Here is an 18495-nt window from a genome sequence, read left to right as displayed (position 1 = left end):
AAACCCTGCTCCTATCAGACCTGCTTGTCTACAGAAGTCACATAGATCTTGCAAGCCCACCTCTGGGAAGAATCTGGGGCAGATGCGGACTGATCTGATTTTGTATACATTGTTTCAACAGTGGCAGAGCTTAGAACTCAGCTCAGACTGAGTGAGAAGTTGCCACAGCTGATTCAAACAGTAAATTTGTTTCTTTTTGTAAACAAGCATATAGATTTACAGATTCCACATTCAGAGAAGGGGTTGTTGCTTCTGTGCGTACTTTGTACAGCACAGACACCGGCGCATCAAATAAAAGCAAAGCAAATTTTGTCTGCAAAATGATACCTTTGTCCCCAAACTTCATTTGCAAATTAATACTGGATGCGCATTCATTTCACAATTTTATTTCCTCAAAAATAAATTGACAAGGGCCAGGCTGAATTTCCAAAACTTACAACCCACTCAGGCTTTTGTAAACATTTTATATTTTTCCAAAGCATCTATTTTAAATTACTGTAAACAGCAATTTTCTGTAAGAAATTAATGTAAACGCAAAAATGAAATGGATACAAGTGAATGATGTCCCCCTACTCTACCCAACCTGCCCAGTCCCTTGGTGAGATCCATCTGCACAGGTCTAATTGTGAGAAGTCATGTGCCGGGATAAATGATGGCGTTCTCGGAAGTACTCATGACAAATGGGACACGTGAGCTTCTCTTCCCGTCTCCTCTTGCTCTGGGATTCAGTTGAGGAGTATTCTTTTTTGTGATGTGACCGCATGTGGAAGACTAAGTCAGAAGTCATGCGAAAGGACAGGTTGCATTTGGCACACCAGTTCTGGGCAGCCACTCCAAAGGACGTGAAGGTGGGGGGAAGAAGAGTCAAGGAGGAGGAGGTGGAGGTGGAGGATGAAGTAGTGGTCGTATTCTGTAACTGTCCTGCTTGCTTGTGCCACGGTTCTGAGGAATATGGGAAAACATTTCCCCGAATGATGCTAGTCTGCAGCATCTGAGCATTACACAAATCATTGACAAAGAACTTGGAACTGAGAAGAGTGCTGCAGCACATGATGTCTGTAGTGGTGATGAAGCCAGACAGCTCCTCCAGGCTCTTTGGTGACTCACTCGTGGGATAAGAATTTATTGCCGCTCTTTCTGCAAGACGCTTACTGGGCTTGCTGAAAGCACTCTTCTGCTCTCCTCGGCCTCTGGTGGGCCACACAAAGGAGAATGCACTACCAGAGGAGTTCAGCAACATTTCCTTTGATACCTGCTCCTTACCAGCGAGAGCTGTGCCATCCTCCTGGTCTGACTCTTTGGGTCTCTCATTCCTCAGCTTCTCCTTCATCCTCCTGACCTCAGTGAAAGCACTCTGCTTCTGCTCGAAAGCCTCCTTTCTAGCTGACTGCCTCCCTGAACTGGGTTTCCAGAAAGAACCAGCTGGTGCATGATCTCCTCCAGCCTCTTCCTTGCTTCCACATTTATGTTCCTCACTCAGATTGTTTGTTTTCTCCAACAGCACTGTTTTCCTGCTCCTGTTGTTCTCAGCCTCTTCTGATTTTGCTCTCTTTTCTCCAGTGAGACCATGGGCATCACCTTTGTGAGCTGTCATTCTGACCTCTAGATCCTTTGCCAGGCTGTGAAAATTTGTGGTCTGCTCTACTAAGGTGCCTTTTTCAGCCTGGAAGTTCCTCCATAGCAGGGCACTCTTCTCTGGGACGCACAGGAAGCGGACATGGGACAGATAGGAATGCTCACCTTTAAAGACTCGATTGCATTCTTGGCATCTCATCTCTGCAGAAATAGACAACAGATTATGAGTTTCACAAAGTTAGAATAGTGGATGGATGCAGATCCTGACCATGTCACTGACACAAACAAAAACACAAAAACATCCCTTATGCCATACAAGGTGATACATGATAAAGCTAAAGCCAGAGTGAGATACCTTGCTGTTATGGAAAATGGTTCAGGTCTGTTTGCCTCCATGTGCTATTTGCAGAAATGCTTCCATTCAGCCCCTCCAGCCATGTTTGAATTTGGTAAAATTGCCAGTATGCAATAGTCTAGACAAAACCATACAAACTTTGGGACCATACCACTGCACTCACCATTTTTAATACAGGCCAAATGTTTATTTCTCTGCACTCATGCGATGAGATGGACTAGAGCTGGCCTAAAAGACTTTGGCACAAGCCTCTAATTTCTGCAGGGGGTACTCTGAAAGTTTAGTACTTTTTACAAATCATTTGATGCTAATACCTGAAGCTCTTATTTATGCTCATTTGGCAAACTGCTCTATGTCTCAAGGCATAGATGCCTGTGGCATAGAAAATATTCAATGTGAAACAATGTCAATCATGAGCAGGATGAATGAGAACATGCATTGGCACGATACCATCTCTTTCTGGCCTTTGGATAGGATGTAACTCAATGACCAAGAAATGTATCAAGCATCTTAACCACTGTGAACAGCATCTGTGCTCCAGTATTCCACAACATGCAGCAGTTTATAAATGCAAATGATGGCAGAGAACTCCTGAGGTCTGGGGTATGTAGAAAAGTTCACAGATTGGCTGGGGAGAATTGCAAAAACCTGAGCTGTAGGTTTAGTATGGTATAGACAACTTCCCAAACAACAGAAGCTGAACTTACTGTATGACAGCATTACCACTGCTTGTTTCAAGTCTTCCATCTAAATACAGTGTTTCTTGTGCAGATAGCACTTTGCCCTGGTAAATTTACAGGGATGATACTGTCTGTCTACATAGAAGCTAACAGAATATGCTGAAATCAGTTAAAATGATTTAGAGGGTATCTGCTATGAAAATACCTATATTAATTTAATGCTAAAATTGTAATAACAAGTATTTGTTTGTATATCATATAAAGTAACAAACCTATAGCTATAAAAACAAAGCTATATAAATTATGTTTAATTCCAGCAAAGGGAATGTAGAAAAATATTTTTTCTACTTTGACTAGATCAAATTTTGAAGCAAATTTTTTCATGCTCTCTGCCTCCAGCTCAAACTCCAAAACAGAAGGTCTGGCCTCTTAACTGCTGAGGGTTTAGACAGCTTTTATTTCCTGTATTACAGGATCAGCACATACTAAATAAAAGTCCTGAGTGACCTCTGCAGAGCCAGAGTCTGGTACTTACCATTCTGAGGACTCTGAGCTTTTATCTCATTGAAACCCAAGAGTCTGGAAAGCTCTTCATCATACCAGACAAACAGCTCCTCATCTTTGTTGATTTTCCTGGTAGAGCGATAATATAACTGACTGTTTTCTAAGTAAGCTTCCAAATTCTGCTCCTTGCTATTGGCAGCTGCTTGTACAAGCCTCATCCAAGGCAGCCCTGTAGGACTGTGCACAGATGCGACATCTACCTGTGGGACAGAACAGAAAAAGAGGGAAATTTCAAGTTCTGGGAACCAAAATAGACATCCAACAAATTAAAAATAAATAAATAAATAAAAAGAGAGAGAAAAAAAGTCTTTTTTTCTGCTTCACACAGAGTCTGAGCCAAAGCAGTGACCCCAGTCCATATCCATATACATTTGTGACCAAAGTCATGGTGGGGAGAAAGATTGGGAGTTTACAACCCAATATTAAGTCTATTGCTCAAATTAAAATTTCCTTCCATATACATGTTACAACACAGCTCTCAGTCACAACAAGGCTTTTCTCCACAGGGCTACTGAGTCCTTTAGTGGCAGGTTGACCATTCTCTGCAAATAATGTAACTGTAAAACATTTGTTTTTGCCTTCATTGTTCAGTGTGTGGCTCCCATCTTATTTAATTGATTGCATTTGCTTTGAATGGGGAATGATTTATTTCTTTATAGGTTTTTCCTTGGTGTTTACCACAGCAGAACTATGTCCTCTGCAGTGTTTGAAAGATGAGGAAGATTTTCATAGCTGGGAGGCCGAAACACAGGGTGATCAAGGGCAACATTTACACACATAAAAAGCCTCAACTAATTTTTGAAGCACTAAGTCATTGTTTTGAAAGGAAGAAGTTTGGAAATGAAAAATGTCTAATGACAAGTATGATCCAAGTTTCACCCCAAGCAATGTATAGCTCTTTGTTTTCCACTAATTGCAGGATGGCCATTCCTTGGTGTTTTGTATCAGAAACAGTATCTAGGTTATTTATTTTTCTGTTTTTAACTCAATCTGTTACCTACCAAGAAAAGTATGACTATAGTAGTCTCTTGGATATGGAAGGAAACATTTAAAGACCATTAGTATAAAAGCTATTTAGTATGAGGGAGAAAATAAATTTCATGCCCTGTAACTGGTTTTCTCTGAACACCATGGTAATTAACAGTGATTGAGAAATCCTGAAGTCTGACAGTAACACGAGCACACCCACCCACAGACAGAGTGGTTGCGATTAATAGCTATGACAGAGGCTGTCATTTATTAGTTTCTGTATTTCAGAAATACCAAGAACCCACCCGGAGCTCTGACCAAAGTCAAAGAGAACACAGCTCCTCCAGGAACCAGACCTCCAGGGCAGAATCGGAAAGAGCTCACAGGAGGAATCAAGGGCAGAACAGTAGACCTGGGTGCACTCAGCTTCAAGTGTGAGCCCACTTCAGCTTTCCCTCTCCCTGGTATGGCAATCCCTCAGATGAATCCTTTGCATCCACACATGAGGGAAGAGTTTTACAGCCCAACAGGCGATGAAAGTAGTCTGACTTCCCTGACACACACTGAAGAAGAAAGGTAAGAATAAGGCTGCTCTTCGGATGCAGAAGGCAAAATCATGAAAAACTACAAGGGACAGAGGAAGTCAGCAGGAAGGATAGGTTTTATAAAGGACTAATTTCTTCGCTGGAGTAAAGCATTTGCTGGAAAGAACCACCTGTGCCAATGGTTGCCCAAGCATACGAATTGGCTCAATGAGCTCAAATTAGGGCCTCCAAGTAGATGAGAGAAAAAACAGAGCTCTCTTTTGAACTAAACATAAAAGCCTAAGAAGATGAAAATGTTTTTGGAAATTATATTCTCCAAAGCCTTGCTGAATTGCTGCTGAACTTGGATGAGCATGAAATTCATCTGCAGAGAATCCAGCTTATCCTTTATCCCTGTGTTTTTACTGTAGCCAGCATATCAAGCCCCAATTATTGTTTTCCCCTCAGTGCCACAACAATGTTGTGTCATCATGATTGTATCATTAATTAATTGTCTGCACACAGAGTTGCAAGCTAAACAATAGTTCCTGATTTCTGGAAGGTTTAGTTTTAATTTTGAGTAGCAAACATGATATGAGGCCAAGGACCGCTTCTGAAAAAGCTACTTGCACACAGTTTGATGCCTTCACTAACAAAGACAGAGAACAGAGTCAATTCAGACATTCAGCGTCATGGCTTCTGTAAGGGAAACTGTTGATCACAGTTTGAACCTCTGATTAACCATCTGAGGCAACTGCGGGAGCACAGGTGAAGGAGTGGAGTCTGACTCCACCTCTCCTAGATCCCATTTAAGGGCTGACCACCATTAAGGCAGTATCTCTTTCTGGAGACTACTCTTTTGTGATATCCTCTGGCTATCCATTTACTCTGTAATTACAACTATACGCTTGTATTATTCCACCTATTTATCTTCATAACAACTCCTAACTCATATGCAGCAAAACACTAAAGGCCTCCCGCTGGAGGGCTGTTCCAATGTAGAAACCCTTTGAGGCCTGAGCAGGCTAATTTGTGCCGGGGACTCAAATGAACAAGCAGCAAAAGCCTGAAGCCTCTTTGTCTATTTGTTGATTTGTTTAAACCAAAAAACATCAAACAGAAACCAAAAAACATCAAACAGGTATCTCCCAATAGATGCATCTTCCATACTGCACTTTCTGCCTGAAATTTCCCTCTAAACTATGGAAAACTTAGAAACTGTTCTTTCTTCATGATGTCAAACATTATGTCCCTGTCTTCATCTAGACTGATAGTGACTGAAATGCACTCTAAGACCCTGAAGGTGGAGATAAAATGTCAAGAGGAGAAACAAATGTCCAAATGAAAATGCTATAATGCATTGGATATAGAACAAATTATTTGGGAACTAAAGCTTGAGATTACACTCCCTGCATTCACTCCATCACCGTTCTGGGGCTCCTGTCCTCTCCAGCGTGATGGTTCCTTTTGTTTCACAGCTCCAACTCTGTGGCTTTCCTGCGGTGACAGCAAAGAGCAGATGCAATGCAGATGTACCTAAGGTAACTTCAGCATACCCATGTACTAATAGCAGTAGGATGTGGTTACCTGAAGAATCTGTGGGCTGACTGCCTGATTGACATCTTCTATGGATCATGCTAAAGTCACTGCCAATTGTGATTTTACTTTCATGGGTAACTGAGAAAATCAGATTTACAGTGCCTCCTAGTAAACATCTCGTGGGTCTTCTCCATGCAAAGAACAAGTGGGCTAAGTGAAGATGCAAAACTATTCATCCCTCTTCCCTCCTCCTTGCAGTCAGTACTGAAAGCAGGTCATCAGTCTCAAGCACAAAAATGGAATTTTTTATTTGTATAGGGAGCTAGGAGATATGGTTTAGGGGTTTTCTGTAGGTATGGTAAAGGGAGGATGGTTGAACTAGATGATCTTATAGGTCCTTTCCAACCTTGCGATTCTATGATTCTTCCTGCAGAGGCAACAGTTTTCACTGAGGTCCCCTTCAGTCTGCAGCCCATAAATAAGCAATATGTTGGCTGCTTTTTGGAGAAGCTGTTAGCTGTGCTGAACAGAGTAAAAATCTACCCCTTACAAAGTCAGGATGGTGTAACCCTGAAGGACAGTGTAACACTGTCTAGCACCAAGCACCACTTTTCCCCCACCTTAAACACATAGTGGATGGTCCGTCTATCAGAACACTTGAGGGCAATAAAAGCTACGGTGTCCAGCAGGGTGTTCTGCAGCATGCATGGGCCAAAAACAGCTTCTTCAGGAATGTCCTGTGTGGTGTGAACAGTAGCCAGTATATCCGGAAAATGGTGATGCAGAAGTTTGTTGTCACTTGTCCAAAGGAATTTAGGCAAAGATGTGAGTTCCATCATAAACCTGTAAAATAACAAGAAGTTACACTTGGAATGCAGATGTTAATGGAAGGAGGCATCACTACTTTAAATATAAAGGCTTCCAGGAACTACAGGTGAATTGTGAGAGCATGCCAAAACATTGTTGGTTAGAGTTTTTACAGCTTTGTTAACATCTTGTTCAGAAAGGGAAAACAACTTTGTAGTAAACCAGAATATGAGATTTGTAAACAAGTTGATTATGTTTTTCTGGAATAGTCAGACTGTCCAGGAGCCCAGCTGCTCAGTACTGCTACTCCTGATGGCCAGGAATAAGAAACATTTGGAAACAGTAAGCTAAATTTTCATCCAGTGGAATTTTGTATACTCTTCTTCAGTAAATTCTCAGATAACCTCTTACTTACTACTGGTAGTTTGTGGAACTGTGAAGAAAGATGAGAAGATGAGAAGGACAGCAACAATTTAAAAAAAAAAAAAGAAAAGAAAAAAAAAAAGAAAAAAAAAGCAGATGGTATCTGAGATTGGTTTTGAAAAAGCCACGATCTTTAATTTGGAAATGTGACATCAGTCTAAGTACTCAGGTATGCAACCAGGAGTAAAATGAGTGTCTGTTCAAACTGAATGTACAGAATCTGTGTAGACTGACACAAGGGTTATATCCTTCCCCTCCCAGAATGTACTTAAGATAGTAGTTATTAGCTGTTGTTAGGAAAATCAAATCAGATTATGACTCTTGCTGTGGTTATACCCTTAGCATAAGATTAGAAGAGATTGGTGTGCTCGGAGACTGAATTTTCTTGCCCAGAATGTCAAATATTAAATCTTTTTAGTGCAGAGGCTATTTCTGCATTACACTCCTCAGTCCAAGATCTGTGTATGCAGTGAGGAGGTAGTTTTGTGTTCTTTGCCATTCTGAGCTTCTCTAGGTTTTTAATAAAGATATTGCCACCTCCTGCTCCCAGCTGGACGTCATGGAAAAACCCTAATTTATGTCATCAAGAGATGGATCAGGTCCATTAGGCACAGAAAATTAAAGAGAACAGCAACAAGCCCTGAAGAGGCCTTAGCCTAATAAATACCAAGATAGAAGGGCTGAAGATCCAGTCTAATCTTTCTCACTCTCTGCCAGCAGAATTGATTTGTTACTCAATGACTCATGACTTAAACTGAAGTGATATAAATGCTCAGGAGAGTCACACTGATTTAACTAAATCAGTTTCTAAATCAGTATCGTTAATTCAGAATAATTTCCACCTCATAGGCAAGGTCTAAGCCCCCACCCTGGAAATATGTAAATGCATGTTCACATATGCAGAAAGTAGTGAATCTCTGAAGGATGAAGGTCTAAAACAGACAAGCAAGACAAAGAGTAGGAGGTAAAAGGGTAAAAAAATGTCAGCTGACTTGACAGAGATTAGGCCTTAAGAGGAGGATGGAACAGGACTCTGCTTTCACTTACTGATGAGTTTCATTGTCTGGTTTCCCAATAACCTGCTGAAGTCACTATTAGTGTGAGTACAAAATGGTGTCTTCTTTGTGCACATCAGTACAGTGCAGGATCTGCCTAAGCAAACACAGAGCATTCCTATGTTTGTATGTTTCAGTTTAAGCTGTGCTGTTTTTTAGCAAATGGAGTGAGGCCGTGTTTTTAAAATAATAATAATGCAAAAAATAAATTTGAGATCTATAACGCTTCAATGTACCCTCTGCATAAGAAAGCACTTAGAAACAACTTACAAGCTGAAACAATCTCTTTTCTAATAGTCTGCATTTGGGGAATTTTTAATTCAGCATTATTTTACTTATTCACATACAACCTCAGTAGGCAAATCTTCTCACTAAGGTTCTCCTTTCTAATTAATCCAAAATTCTCCATATATAGAGAGAGTGTTGAGCATTGGCTACCTTGGTGTCCCATTAGAGGAAACCAAATTTTCTATTTTCTTTGAGGCTCTCAAGGCTGAATTTGCAGTGAGGACATTGCTGATCCTCAGCATGTGAGTACATCCATGTCAGAAGGGGATGGGTCTCTGGCAGTGTGCTGTCCTGACCTCCTCCAGAAATCCTCACAGAAGCATGGATCCTGGGCTTGAAGGACACTGGACCTGCTTACAGCCAGCTCCTGCTGCCCAGTACCTTTCATTGTTTCAGCAGGTGTTAAATTGTGACCACAAACCCCAGCATAACAAGAACCATTTCTCCAAAAACTGACAGTGTGTGGATACCAAGTCTAGGATTTATGTGCAACACCACCACCTAGTGATTTCTGCCAGAACAGATGTCCAAAGAGCAACTGATAGAGTGGCAGGACAGGCCTCAGCACTGCTCTCCACTTGGTTTTTGCTGCCCACAGGATGGATGCAAAACTCCAGCATGACTGCTCTACATTCCTCGGTGCCAGTGCAGCCATTGGCAATGCAGTGCGTGCCACTTGCCTGATGCCCCTGGTCTTGCCCACAGTCCTGAGTGCTGAAGGGCTTCCACATGCCCTAAAGGAAGGGTGGAAATCATTCCCAGGTGCAGCAGCCTCTGCCTGCCCTTGCTGTCCACTGAGCTGCTTGCAGATAATCCTTACTTTGGGGAGCAAATAAATCAAGATATGCACACCTTCTGTTCCATTAAATTCTTCTGAATTGTAAGGATGAAGGAAATAGAAGCCAGTAAGGTGTGTCAGATCACTAACATATCTTTCTTCCATCCAAAGTCAAGCATATATCAAATTCAACAAGCCTTTGTGTTTTGCTTGTTTTCTAAGTGACTTGTGAATTAGTTGTAGATCTGATGGACAAAACAATCCCCCAAGTGACAGAGATGGTCACATTCTTCTCCCGCACAGCAGGAAAAGCTGCATAGAGGAAAAATCACTGGTACAGAGCAATGGGAGCTGCCCTGTGGCAGCTTTCTGTGCAGGAAGATCAAATACTTAGTTGAATGCACCACCTAGTGAAACATCTCGGCATAACACTGAGGCTTCAGACAAAGGGGCAGCAGCACAGGAGCTCTTGCTTAATTCCAAATCCAGACCCAATGTGTTTCACATCCTTGCCAATGGTCTGAATGAAGTTATGATTATTAATGGGAGCTGCAGTGAGAAGTGGTGATGGTTCATAGACTGGTTGGCTAGCTTTGGCAGACTGAAGTAGGTGAATTGCTCACATTCTTCAAGGGGAGCAAAGGATAGAGAAAATGATCACAACTGAGAATTCTTCCAGATTTCACATAATGGATTATTTTTATTTTTTCCTAAAATACCAGGAACTCTTGAGGTTGGCATTAGGCCTTCATTTTCTTCAGTCAGCTTCCTGTCATTGCTGCCTACACCTCTACAGTATAGTCACTACTCCCTTTTCTCCTTGATGCACATACATCTGCAACCACTTGGAATTATGGAATTCCTACTGATGATTTAACCACTTATTTTCCCAAGCTGGCCATACAGTCCATCTTTCATCCTTCTATGCTCCTCAGACACCACCGCCTCTGGCCCTTACGTTGGGAGATATCCTCTTCTCACCTCACTCCAGTACTTAAGGAATAGCAGCTGCACACAACTCTTTTTCAGAGACCTAAAAACCCTCATCAATGTTTTTCTGTGCCATCAGGACAAGCATTACATACAGGTGAAGACACGCGACATTAAAATCATGTTTGTTTTGTGTTACCAATTTCCACATTTTGGCTGACTGCTCTAAGGAGAAGCCATTCTTCTGTACTCTCATTTCTCACAGAGTTGTTCACTGTCTTGTGCATCTGACAAACTCACTCCTCTTCTGCATGGCAAAGTTGACAGACCTCTGTCATAAATCTCCTTGTGAAGGTCACATCTTCAGCTCTGTATTGTGCAAGCAATGACACCCTTGCCTCAAACACGCAGTGCTGAGAGTGCCATTGCCTCCTAGAGATATGATCCCCCTCATACAATGTAATCCTGCTGCTCTCGATCATGTTCTGCATAAGCAGTTCCTATTCCTCTGGGCTCACCCACACACACATCTGAAATGGTGACATAAATTGAATATTTATAGTGCATTAGTAGGACATTAGAGTCAGATCACCTGTTAGACATGGGGTACTCTCCATATTCTATCTGTCACAGATGCGAATTTTCATATGGATGAGTTTAGGGACTTGCAGTTTAATGGACTCTTCATTCCCCAGAGATTATCTGATACACATATACCATGTCCCTGAGTGATGAATTTTGCATCTTTATTTCTGAGAAGCATGACAGATCTGTCAAACAACAAGTACCTATGGGCAGGCAGCTCCCTATGGACTATGCAGTTGTAGATGCTTCATCAAGAAGCACATGAAATAGATGTTGCTCATGGCAACTGCTCCCAGTCTGCTTGCTTCCAGAAGCAGTACACAAATTGTTAGTAAAAAAGGTTCAGCCTGGTGGTTTGGGGACAGTCTATATCAAATCTATGGCTCTACAAAGTCAGAATCATAGAATCACAAGGTTGGAAATGGCCTATAAGGTCATCTAGTCCAACCATCCTCCCTTTACCATACCTACAGGAAACCCCTAAACCATGTCTCCTAGCTCCCTATCCAGGCACTTCTTGAACACTGCCAAGGATAGCGACTCCACCACCTTCCTGGGCAGGATATTCCAGTGCCTGACCACTCAAGTGATGATGCTGTAGGCTTGCTTTGCCTATATTTGTCAGAAGTATTTGCACCCCCTTCCTCCTGGCAAATTCCTGTGTGATTTAGCAGGTGTTTCTAGCAGTTTGCTTTGAAGATACAGTTCCAATATTTTGCCTTTCCCCTCTTTATGTCTACAAAAGACTTCTGTGAACCCATGCTCAATTAACCCAGTTAGCAGAGCAGCCTGATTAAAACACAATCCCTTTCTCCCTTACTAAGACCCATTCCAGTTGTTTTCCTGTACTTCTTTAAAGGAACTGTATGGGGAATTGGTAATCACAGCCTGAACCTCTGATTAATCAGCTGAGGCAAGTGTTGGGTCAGCTGTGGGAGCACAGGTGAGAGTAATTTAGCTGTGCTCCCAGAAGGGGTGGAGCTTGACTCGGCCTCCTCTAGACCTCATTTAAGGGCTGACCACCACTAAGGCAGCATCTCTTGGAGATTGCTCCTTGGTGAAGATTGCCTCAGTGGTTCCCAGCAGACTGAAGGCTTTCATACAGGTGAGTTTTTCCTGTAAATAACCTTTTGGATATTTACCACCACCATCTTTTCATTATTGTCACCATACAGGAACCATTTGGAACTTGCTCTGTAAGATGTGACTTAGCTTGCCTGCAAGTTTGTGCTCAGCATGGGGGAGTGCAACAAAGCTCTCACACAGCTGTGGTGATCATGCTTGGACCACTTCTGGACCACCAGAGTTGAATTCTCAAGTAGAAGGGCAGTGACAGAACAGACAGCAGAGCCCAAAGAAACAGTAACTCCTGAGAAACACTAAAGCAGCTTCCACAGCTTGTGACAAGAACACGCTTCTTTAGAAAAGTGAGAGAAGAGCCTATGAATAGCTATGAGCAGGTTTTCAGATCCCTGATTTTCTACCACATGGCCTTCAGATGTCACTGCAAGCTCTTCTAAGGAATGCCTGAAAAATCCCAAGCATAGAAACTGCTTGGAACACAGACTCCCTGGCTACTTATTGTCATAGGACTGGGCCCAGTTCTCCTTGCCACAGTGATAACATTGAACTGTGGCATCACTCTTTTCTAGGTGGTGATCACAAAAGATGTGGTAGCCTTGCAAGGCTACCAGCACATTATGGCTGGTAGCCTTGCATAATGTTGCTATCAGTGTGCAGGTATGAATGAAACAATGAAGCCATCTTCGCAAGAAGGGGAAGTTTTCAACCAGAACTTGCTTAGTGAGTTCAGCTCTTCTCAATCATAAATGGAAAGGATTCATAATGATTGATTCTCTGAAATGAATTTGATAGAAATACCTGCCAGCAGCTTCTTTAATTTCACCTTCACGTTTTATTTCAGTGTGGTGTAATATGCACATAGCAACAACCCTTTCGAATCAGTCATCCTACTATAGAAAAAGAAAGAAGGAAAGAAAAAAAAGAGAAAAGGAAGAGAGAAAGAAAGAAAGAAAGAACCCACAAAGATATTCATAAAAGTTATTTGGAGGATCTGACCCAGGGGAGCACTACCCCACCCTCCAAAGCCATTTTTACATCTACTCTGACCAGCCTCCCAAGCAGGGATTAATTTGAATTGTAGAGCCCTGCACTTGCCATGTTGGCAGAACTGAAATAAACAATCAAGCACTGGAACCATCACTCCCTTCTCCTTTTAACTTACTCCTCCTCTCTACTCACAGGACTGACAGTGTTTTCCCTGGAGCATATAACCTGGCACTCCTGTGGCCACTGCCCAAACCCCTTTTGATTTCAGAAGGTCTGTCAGCCTGAGGAATCTGTGATCAGACATGCATTGTCATGCACAATAATCTACAGATATTGAAGAACTGAGCTGATGCAGACAGAGTGCTTCTGTCTGCAGCATTTATCATTTTCTGTTGTTGCAAGGAAGTAAGGATTCTTAACACATGAGGGGAATTCCAGGGGAATCAGAGATGAAAAATTGAGAAAATCCACTTGGGTTTCGTACATTTGGTTTCCTTCTGCACAGAGTTTCCTTCTCTTTTACTTATGCTGTGAATTTTAAAGAAGAATCAAAGCTAGAACTGGGAAAAAAAGAAAAAAAAAAAAAAGCTGGCAGGAAATCAAAGGGAAAAAAAAAAAAAGGAGAATTTTTGTTTTGAAAGATATGATAAATAATTGCAAATACCCCCAAACAAATGCTGAAACAATCTGCAACTTGCTTCTTAAATTCATAAAACCACAAACTGAGGAGGTCTTCTTAAAGCACAAAAAAAAGAAATAAAAATCTAAGCAAGCTGTTTCCTTTAGCTCACTGCCACAGCAAAGTATTCTGTGCGTCAGACCTGGCCAGGTCTGGGAATCTCTCCTTTGGGGCCCAGAGCCTTTCCTTCATACCTTTGCTGCTGAGAAGCCTGTATGCATGAAGCCATCCAAACAGATATGGAGATATGAGGCAGCTGCTGCTACCATGTGTTGCCTTTCCCAGCCTGGCTGAGCTACACCAAGCTGTGGGCTTGCTGCCCCTCAAGGAGGTCTTTCATCCCAAGTGGAGTACATCAAAGTCTAGGATGAGCTTGGAAAGGGATGAGGTGCTGCTGGCTGTAAGAGAAAACTAAGCATGTGTCACATTCTGAGTCTTGAGCTTGACATCCTGTTTATTTTCAAGAAATAGCATGTAGATGGTACTCACTGAATTCCTGAGCTTTAAGTATCCTCTTTCATCCTTCTGGTTTCACTAATGGCAAATTGGAATTCCAACAACAATTCTGCACAGAGATCAGGATCATCTGGTTTAAGTAAGGCCTGCTCCTGCCAATGTGCCACTTCCAATCCACAAAGAGTAAAAAGGATTCAATTAGCAGTGATAAACTAAATGCCAGTAAGACCTATGATTTTTCTTACCCAGGGCTACAGTGGGCTATCCTGTGAGTATCTCTAGTGCTGCTGCTCTGACTATATCCCCTTCACTTCTGAGGCAGCTCAGTTTACCTGCACTAGGCATTTGGGGGAAGCAGCAGGAAAAACAGCTTTGTATCAGGGAGGAATGTGCTGGCTACAGTGGTGAACTGAGTCTAAAAATAGTGGAAAAAAACTGGGGCTGAACTAGTCTGGTGCTTGCAAATGGTTTTGCTCAGCATTTAGCTGACCCCAGCTAAATAACACACCTTCCTGCACAGCAGCTGCAGAACTCTGCCTTGACAAGCACTCAAAATAATGGGTACAAGCAGGGAAACTGCACATTCATGAGAAAATCATGAGGCATCTCTGAGCAGAGAGCCTGATACACACACTGAGATTCCAGGAATTGTCTCTTTGTGGAGTTCAAGTCCTATCTGGAATTTTTTCGTCTGAATCGGAGACCTCCAAGCTCACTGAATGCTCACAATTTTGCTGTTCTATTTTCATGGTACCTTCAGGGAGCAGCTCTCCAACCCTTACTATTTTAAGGCTCTGTGGTCTTCAGATTGTCTTCCATCACCTGAAACACACAGTACAGGCAATGCAAGCTGACAGCTCCTGATGAGCCATCATTATATCTTGGCTGGATACCCAGCCTAGTGAATCATGAAGCTGCCAAATCTTTTTATTGTGAAGTATTTCTCAGACTTCAGTGGGAATAATGAAGAAGACAGAGCTAAAACCCCTGCTTAGAAATGAGTAAATACTTCAAGTTCCACATCTGCCTTCAGCAAGCCTTCTGAGATCAGGAGCCACTTGGAAGCAAAGATTAAAAGGTAAGATTCCCATTTCCTTTGCTGTTTCCTCTGGAGACAAGGAAAGCTGAAGAGGACTCTCACCTGATGCATAGTAGCTGCCCTGAAGATGCAGAGATGCCTCTGAAAAAGAGGAAGATCTTTTCTCCCAGGAACACATGGATGCAATTTCCACTCTTTACTTGAAGTTAAGGAAAGAAATGTCCAAAGTTCAGTGCCAGATCTAGGCTGATGAAAACATAATTAAGATTGGAACAAGTTCCAGGAGAGGTTTGTGCACTGCCCCAGTGAATTTCATGAGGAAGCTCCACAGCAAGCTTTGCTCTTTGTCAATTTCCACATCCCTCTACCCGTCACTGCATCAGATCTAATGGGTCTTGGTGGATGGTGTTGGCATGTGCAAGTCATTCACAAGTAGGCAAAGGGAGATGACTAAGGCTCAGTGGTCTGATGCCTTTTAAATACTTCATTTTTTGGGTATAAGGCACTATACTTGAGGGCTGACCCCTCACCAGCCTACACAATACCCACATACCATGTTACCTTTATCTACTACTTTTGATCTTGCATTTTCAAGGCCTGGGATGTAAAAATACAGGGTTCCTGTATTGTAGCTCTCCAGTCATTTTTGAGGATTGCTGGCCTGTAAATCTTATGAATTAGCCTCATTTTAGTGCATGGTGTATTTCATATTCCTAATCTGCACTGTGCCTGTGGTCAATTCAGAGACTGGGTCTGCCTCCTGCCTCTGCTATTCTGGCACTGCTCAGTGTTCTGCAATAGGCACAACGCTCCAAAAATGTCACAGGTATTTTGAATGTTATGGGGCACAACCAGAAAGGGAGGGAAATCAAATCCCAAAGTGCCTCTATTTCCCACACTCCACCAGAAAGAGCATATAGCAAACACGTATGTTAAAGCAACAAAAGCATTTCATGGGAAGCAGAACAGAGAAAGTAATGACGCAAACTTCCCTCTGCTATCATGTCCATTGGGGTGACCCGGGTTGTGACAGTGCATATTGACACATCTGTTCTCACAGAGACTGAACATTTCTTCTTTACACAGGCATCCATACAAACAAAACCCCACTCCCCACTTGCAGGCAGAGAACACTGCAAAACGAGCAGCCAGCACAACCCAGTGCAGCCAGACTGATGCCACAGCATCTGTTACTTGGGAAAAGGGTCACCACCTGTCTCTGCTCTCTTCATACAGTTCAAATTCATGTATCCTTTTCATGAATTACAAGAAATGACTTTGTGATTGCTGTGCAAGACATCTAGGGTTCATTTTCGTTTCACAGTCCTGCTATTCATTTTTGATAGCTCTCAATTGAAAATAAAATAATAAAATGTGATATTTGCTCAACAAGAAACTAATACCTTAATTTCCGTGCTCATATGCACATACACATATATACAACCCTGCACTCACAGTTGTACGTATGGCTACACACAGAGCTGAAGCTAAGGAATCTTTTAAAGGAAAGTGAATTCTGACCTAAACCAATTTGTTTCCCAATAATATGCTTTGTTGTTTGAGCAGGTGTTTATTAACATCAAATACAGATAACAAGTGCTGTAAAAGAACAATATTAAAAGATTCATAGCATTACAGACATGGAAAAACACACGACGTACTGGGATTTAGGTAAGTCATTTCTTCTGCTAAATCTTCCATTCACTCTATAATTCCTTACACCAAATATATTTTTCTTTATTATTATTATTATTTTGTTTTCTCACAGTTAATAGAAACTAAAGTAATATTTTGACTGTATATCAGTATTTCTATGGCCCTGGAGCTTTTCTTTCTTTCAATAAGATGATTTTTCTGTTGAGTTCTGCAGAGCACTGCCCTGCTTTACACACCAGAACGTTCCTGAATTCCACATTCATGCACTTTCTCATCAACAGCGTACAACCATTTGGTGTCACTTTAGACACTTCCTAAAAAATAAACCTTAAATTCAACCTCCCGGTTTTTCTACTGCCTAAATGAATCCCTCTTTCTATCCGCAATTATACCTAACGGACAGAATCGGGAGCTACAAGTCCTACGTTTGGCTTTTTTGAAAGTCACAAAGAAGGGACAGCTCCTCAGCAAGAGTCTGTGAGTTCCTCAATTCAGTGCACGAATGAAACCGCTTCTTATTCAAGAGCAACTACAAGGAATATACAGAATAAGTGAAAACTCGCGTGCTCCCGTGACGTTTCCACTGCCATCTCCAGCAGCAGTACCCGTCCGACCGCAAAGTGAAGACGATGCCTCCCCTCTTTGTACCCGACTCCGTTCCTACAGAAACCTTTCCACGAAGGATTTATGAACGTGAAGACCAAAGTGACATTTCCAAGTGACGACGAGAGTGGTCTCTAACTTAGCGAAACCACTAAGAAATATCTGCTAAGGAGCGCGGATATCTTTACACTGGGTAGAAATACGGATAAGCTTGAAGAGACAGTCCAAAGAAAGTTCGCCTGTTTCTTACAGCGATCAGACCCTAACCAACCACCCCAAAGCCACGACGGTTCCGACCCGTCGCAGTCAGAAGAAAGAAGAGAGAGAGACCAAAAGGGCAGCGGTTGCCCGAGCGGTCCGGGCTGGGGCGAGGGGCCGGGAGAGAGCGGAACCCCGCGGGGCTGCCGTGAGGGCTGCGTCTCTCGCTTCCGAACCCTTGCCCGGACAGCTCCTCCGGGGACGGGGACCTTCGGAGCCGCCCGCCCGGCCCGCCCGCTCCCGTCTGCGCGCCGCTTCCCCCCCCCGCCCCCCGTCGCCCTCTTCTTACCGCCCCGGAGAGCAGCCCGACGTTAGCCGCCCGCTTCGCCCAGTGCCGTCCGCTTTCTGCCGCCGGCAACACGGCCGCCCATGACCTCCCCCCCCCCCTTTGCCGGCCCGCCCCCAGGCCCCCCTCACTGCAGCTCCTCTCACCTCTCCGCTCTCACGGGCTCCGCTCAGCCCTCACCCCATCAGCCGGCTGCGGCCGCCTCCCCGCGGATCCCGCATCCCACTCCAGGGCCGCCCCCCCACCCCACGCACCGCCCCGGCACGGCCGCGTCCCCCTCCCCGACACCACCTCCGCTCCCCGCCCAGAGCGGCCCCCCCTTCTCGGGGACCCCGCCGCCCCCCGCCCGCGGAGCCCAACCGGGCAGCAGCGGGGC

The 18495-nt window shown here is 43.2% G+C and overlaps 1 protein-coding gene across 2 annotated transcripts; it reads right to left on the bottom strand.

Moving 5' to 3' along the window:
- Window positions 1-364: 364 nt before the first annotated feature.
- Window positions 365-18378, bottom strand: ZNF488 (zinc finger protein 488). 2 transcript variants are annotated; one of them, XM_015866862.2, is made up of 4 exons: window positions 18266-18378; window positions 6827-7049; window positions 3146-3374; window positions 365-1776 (listed from the first exon to the last, which is right to left on the bottom strand). In XM_015866862.2, the coding sequence occupies exons 2-4, from the start codon at window positions 7043-7045 to the stop codon at window positions 620-622; spliced, it is 1605 nt and encodes a 534-aa protein (XP_015722348.1). In that variant the 5' UTR covers window positions 7046-7049; window positions 18266-18378; the 3' UTR covers window positions 365-619. The 2 variants fall into 2 exon arrangements, with proteins under 2 accessions (XP_015722348.1, XP_015722347.1); XM_015866861.2 differs by lacking the exon at window positions 18266-18378 and adding an exon at window positions 18123-18213.
- Between the last annotated feature and the right edge of the window lie 117 nt (window positions 18379-18495).

This window comes from Coturnix japonica, chromosome 6, assembly GCF_001577835.2.
Source record: "Coturnix japonica isolate 7356 chromosome 6, Coturnix japonica 2.1, whole genome shotgun sequence".
NCBI lineage: Eukaryota > Metazoa > Chordata > Aves > Galliformes > Phasianidae > Coturnix > Coturnix japonica.
Note: the sequence above shows the minus strand (reverse complement) of the source record. Positions and strands in the feature narration are given on the sequence as shown.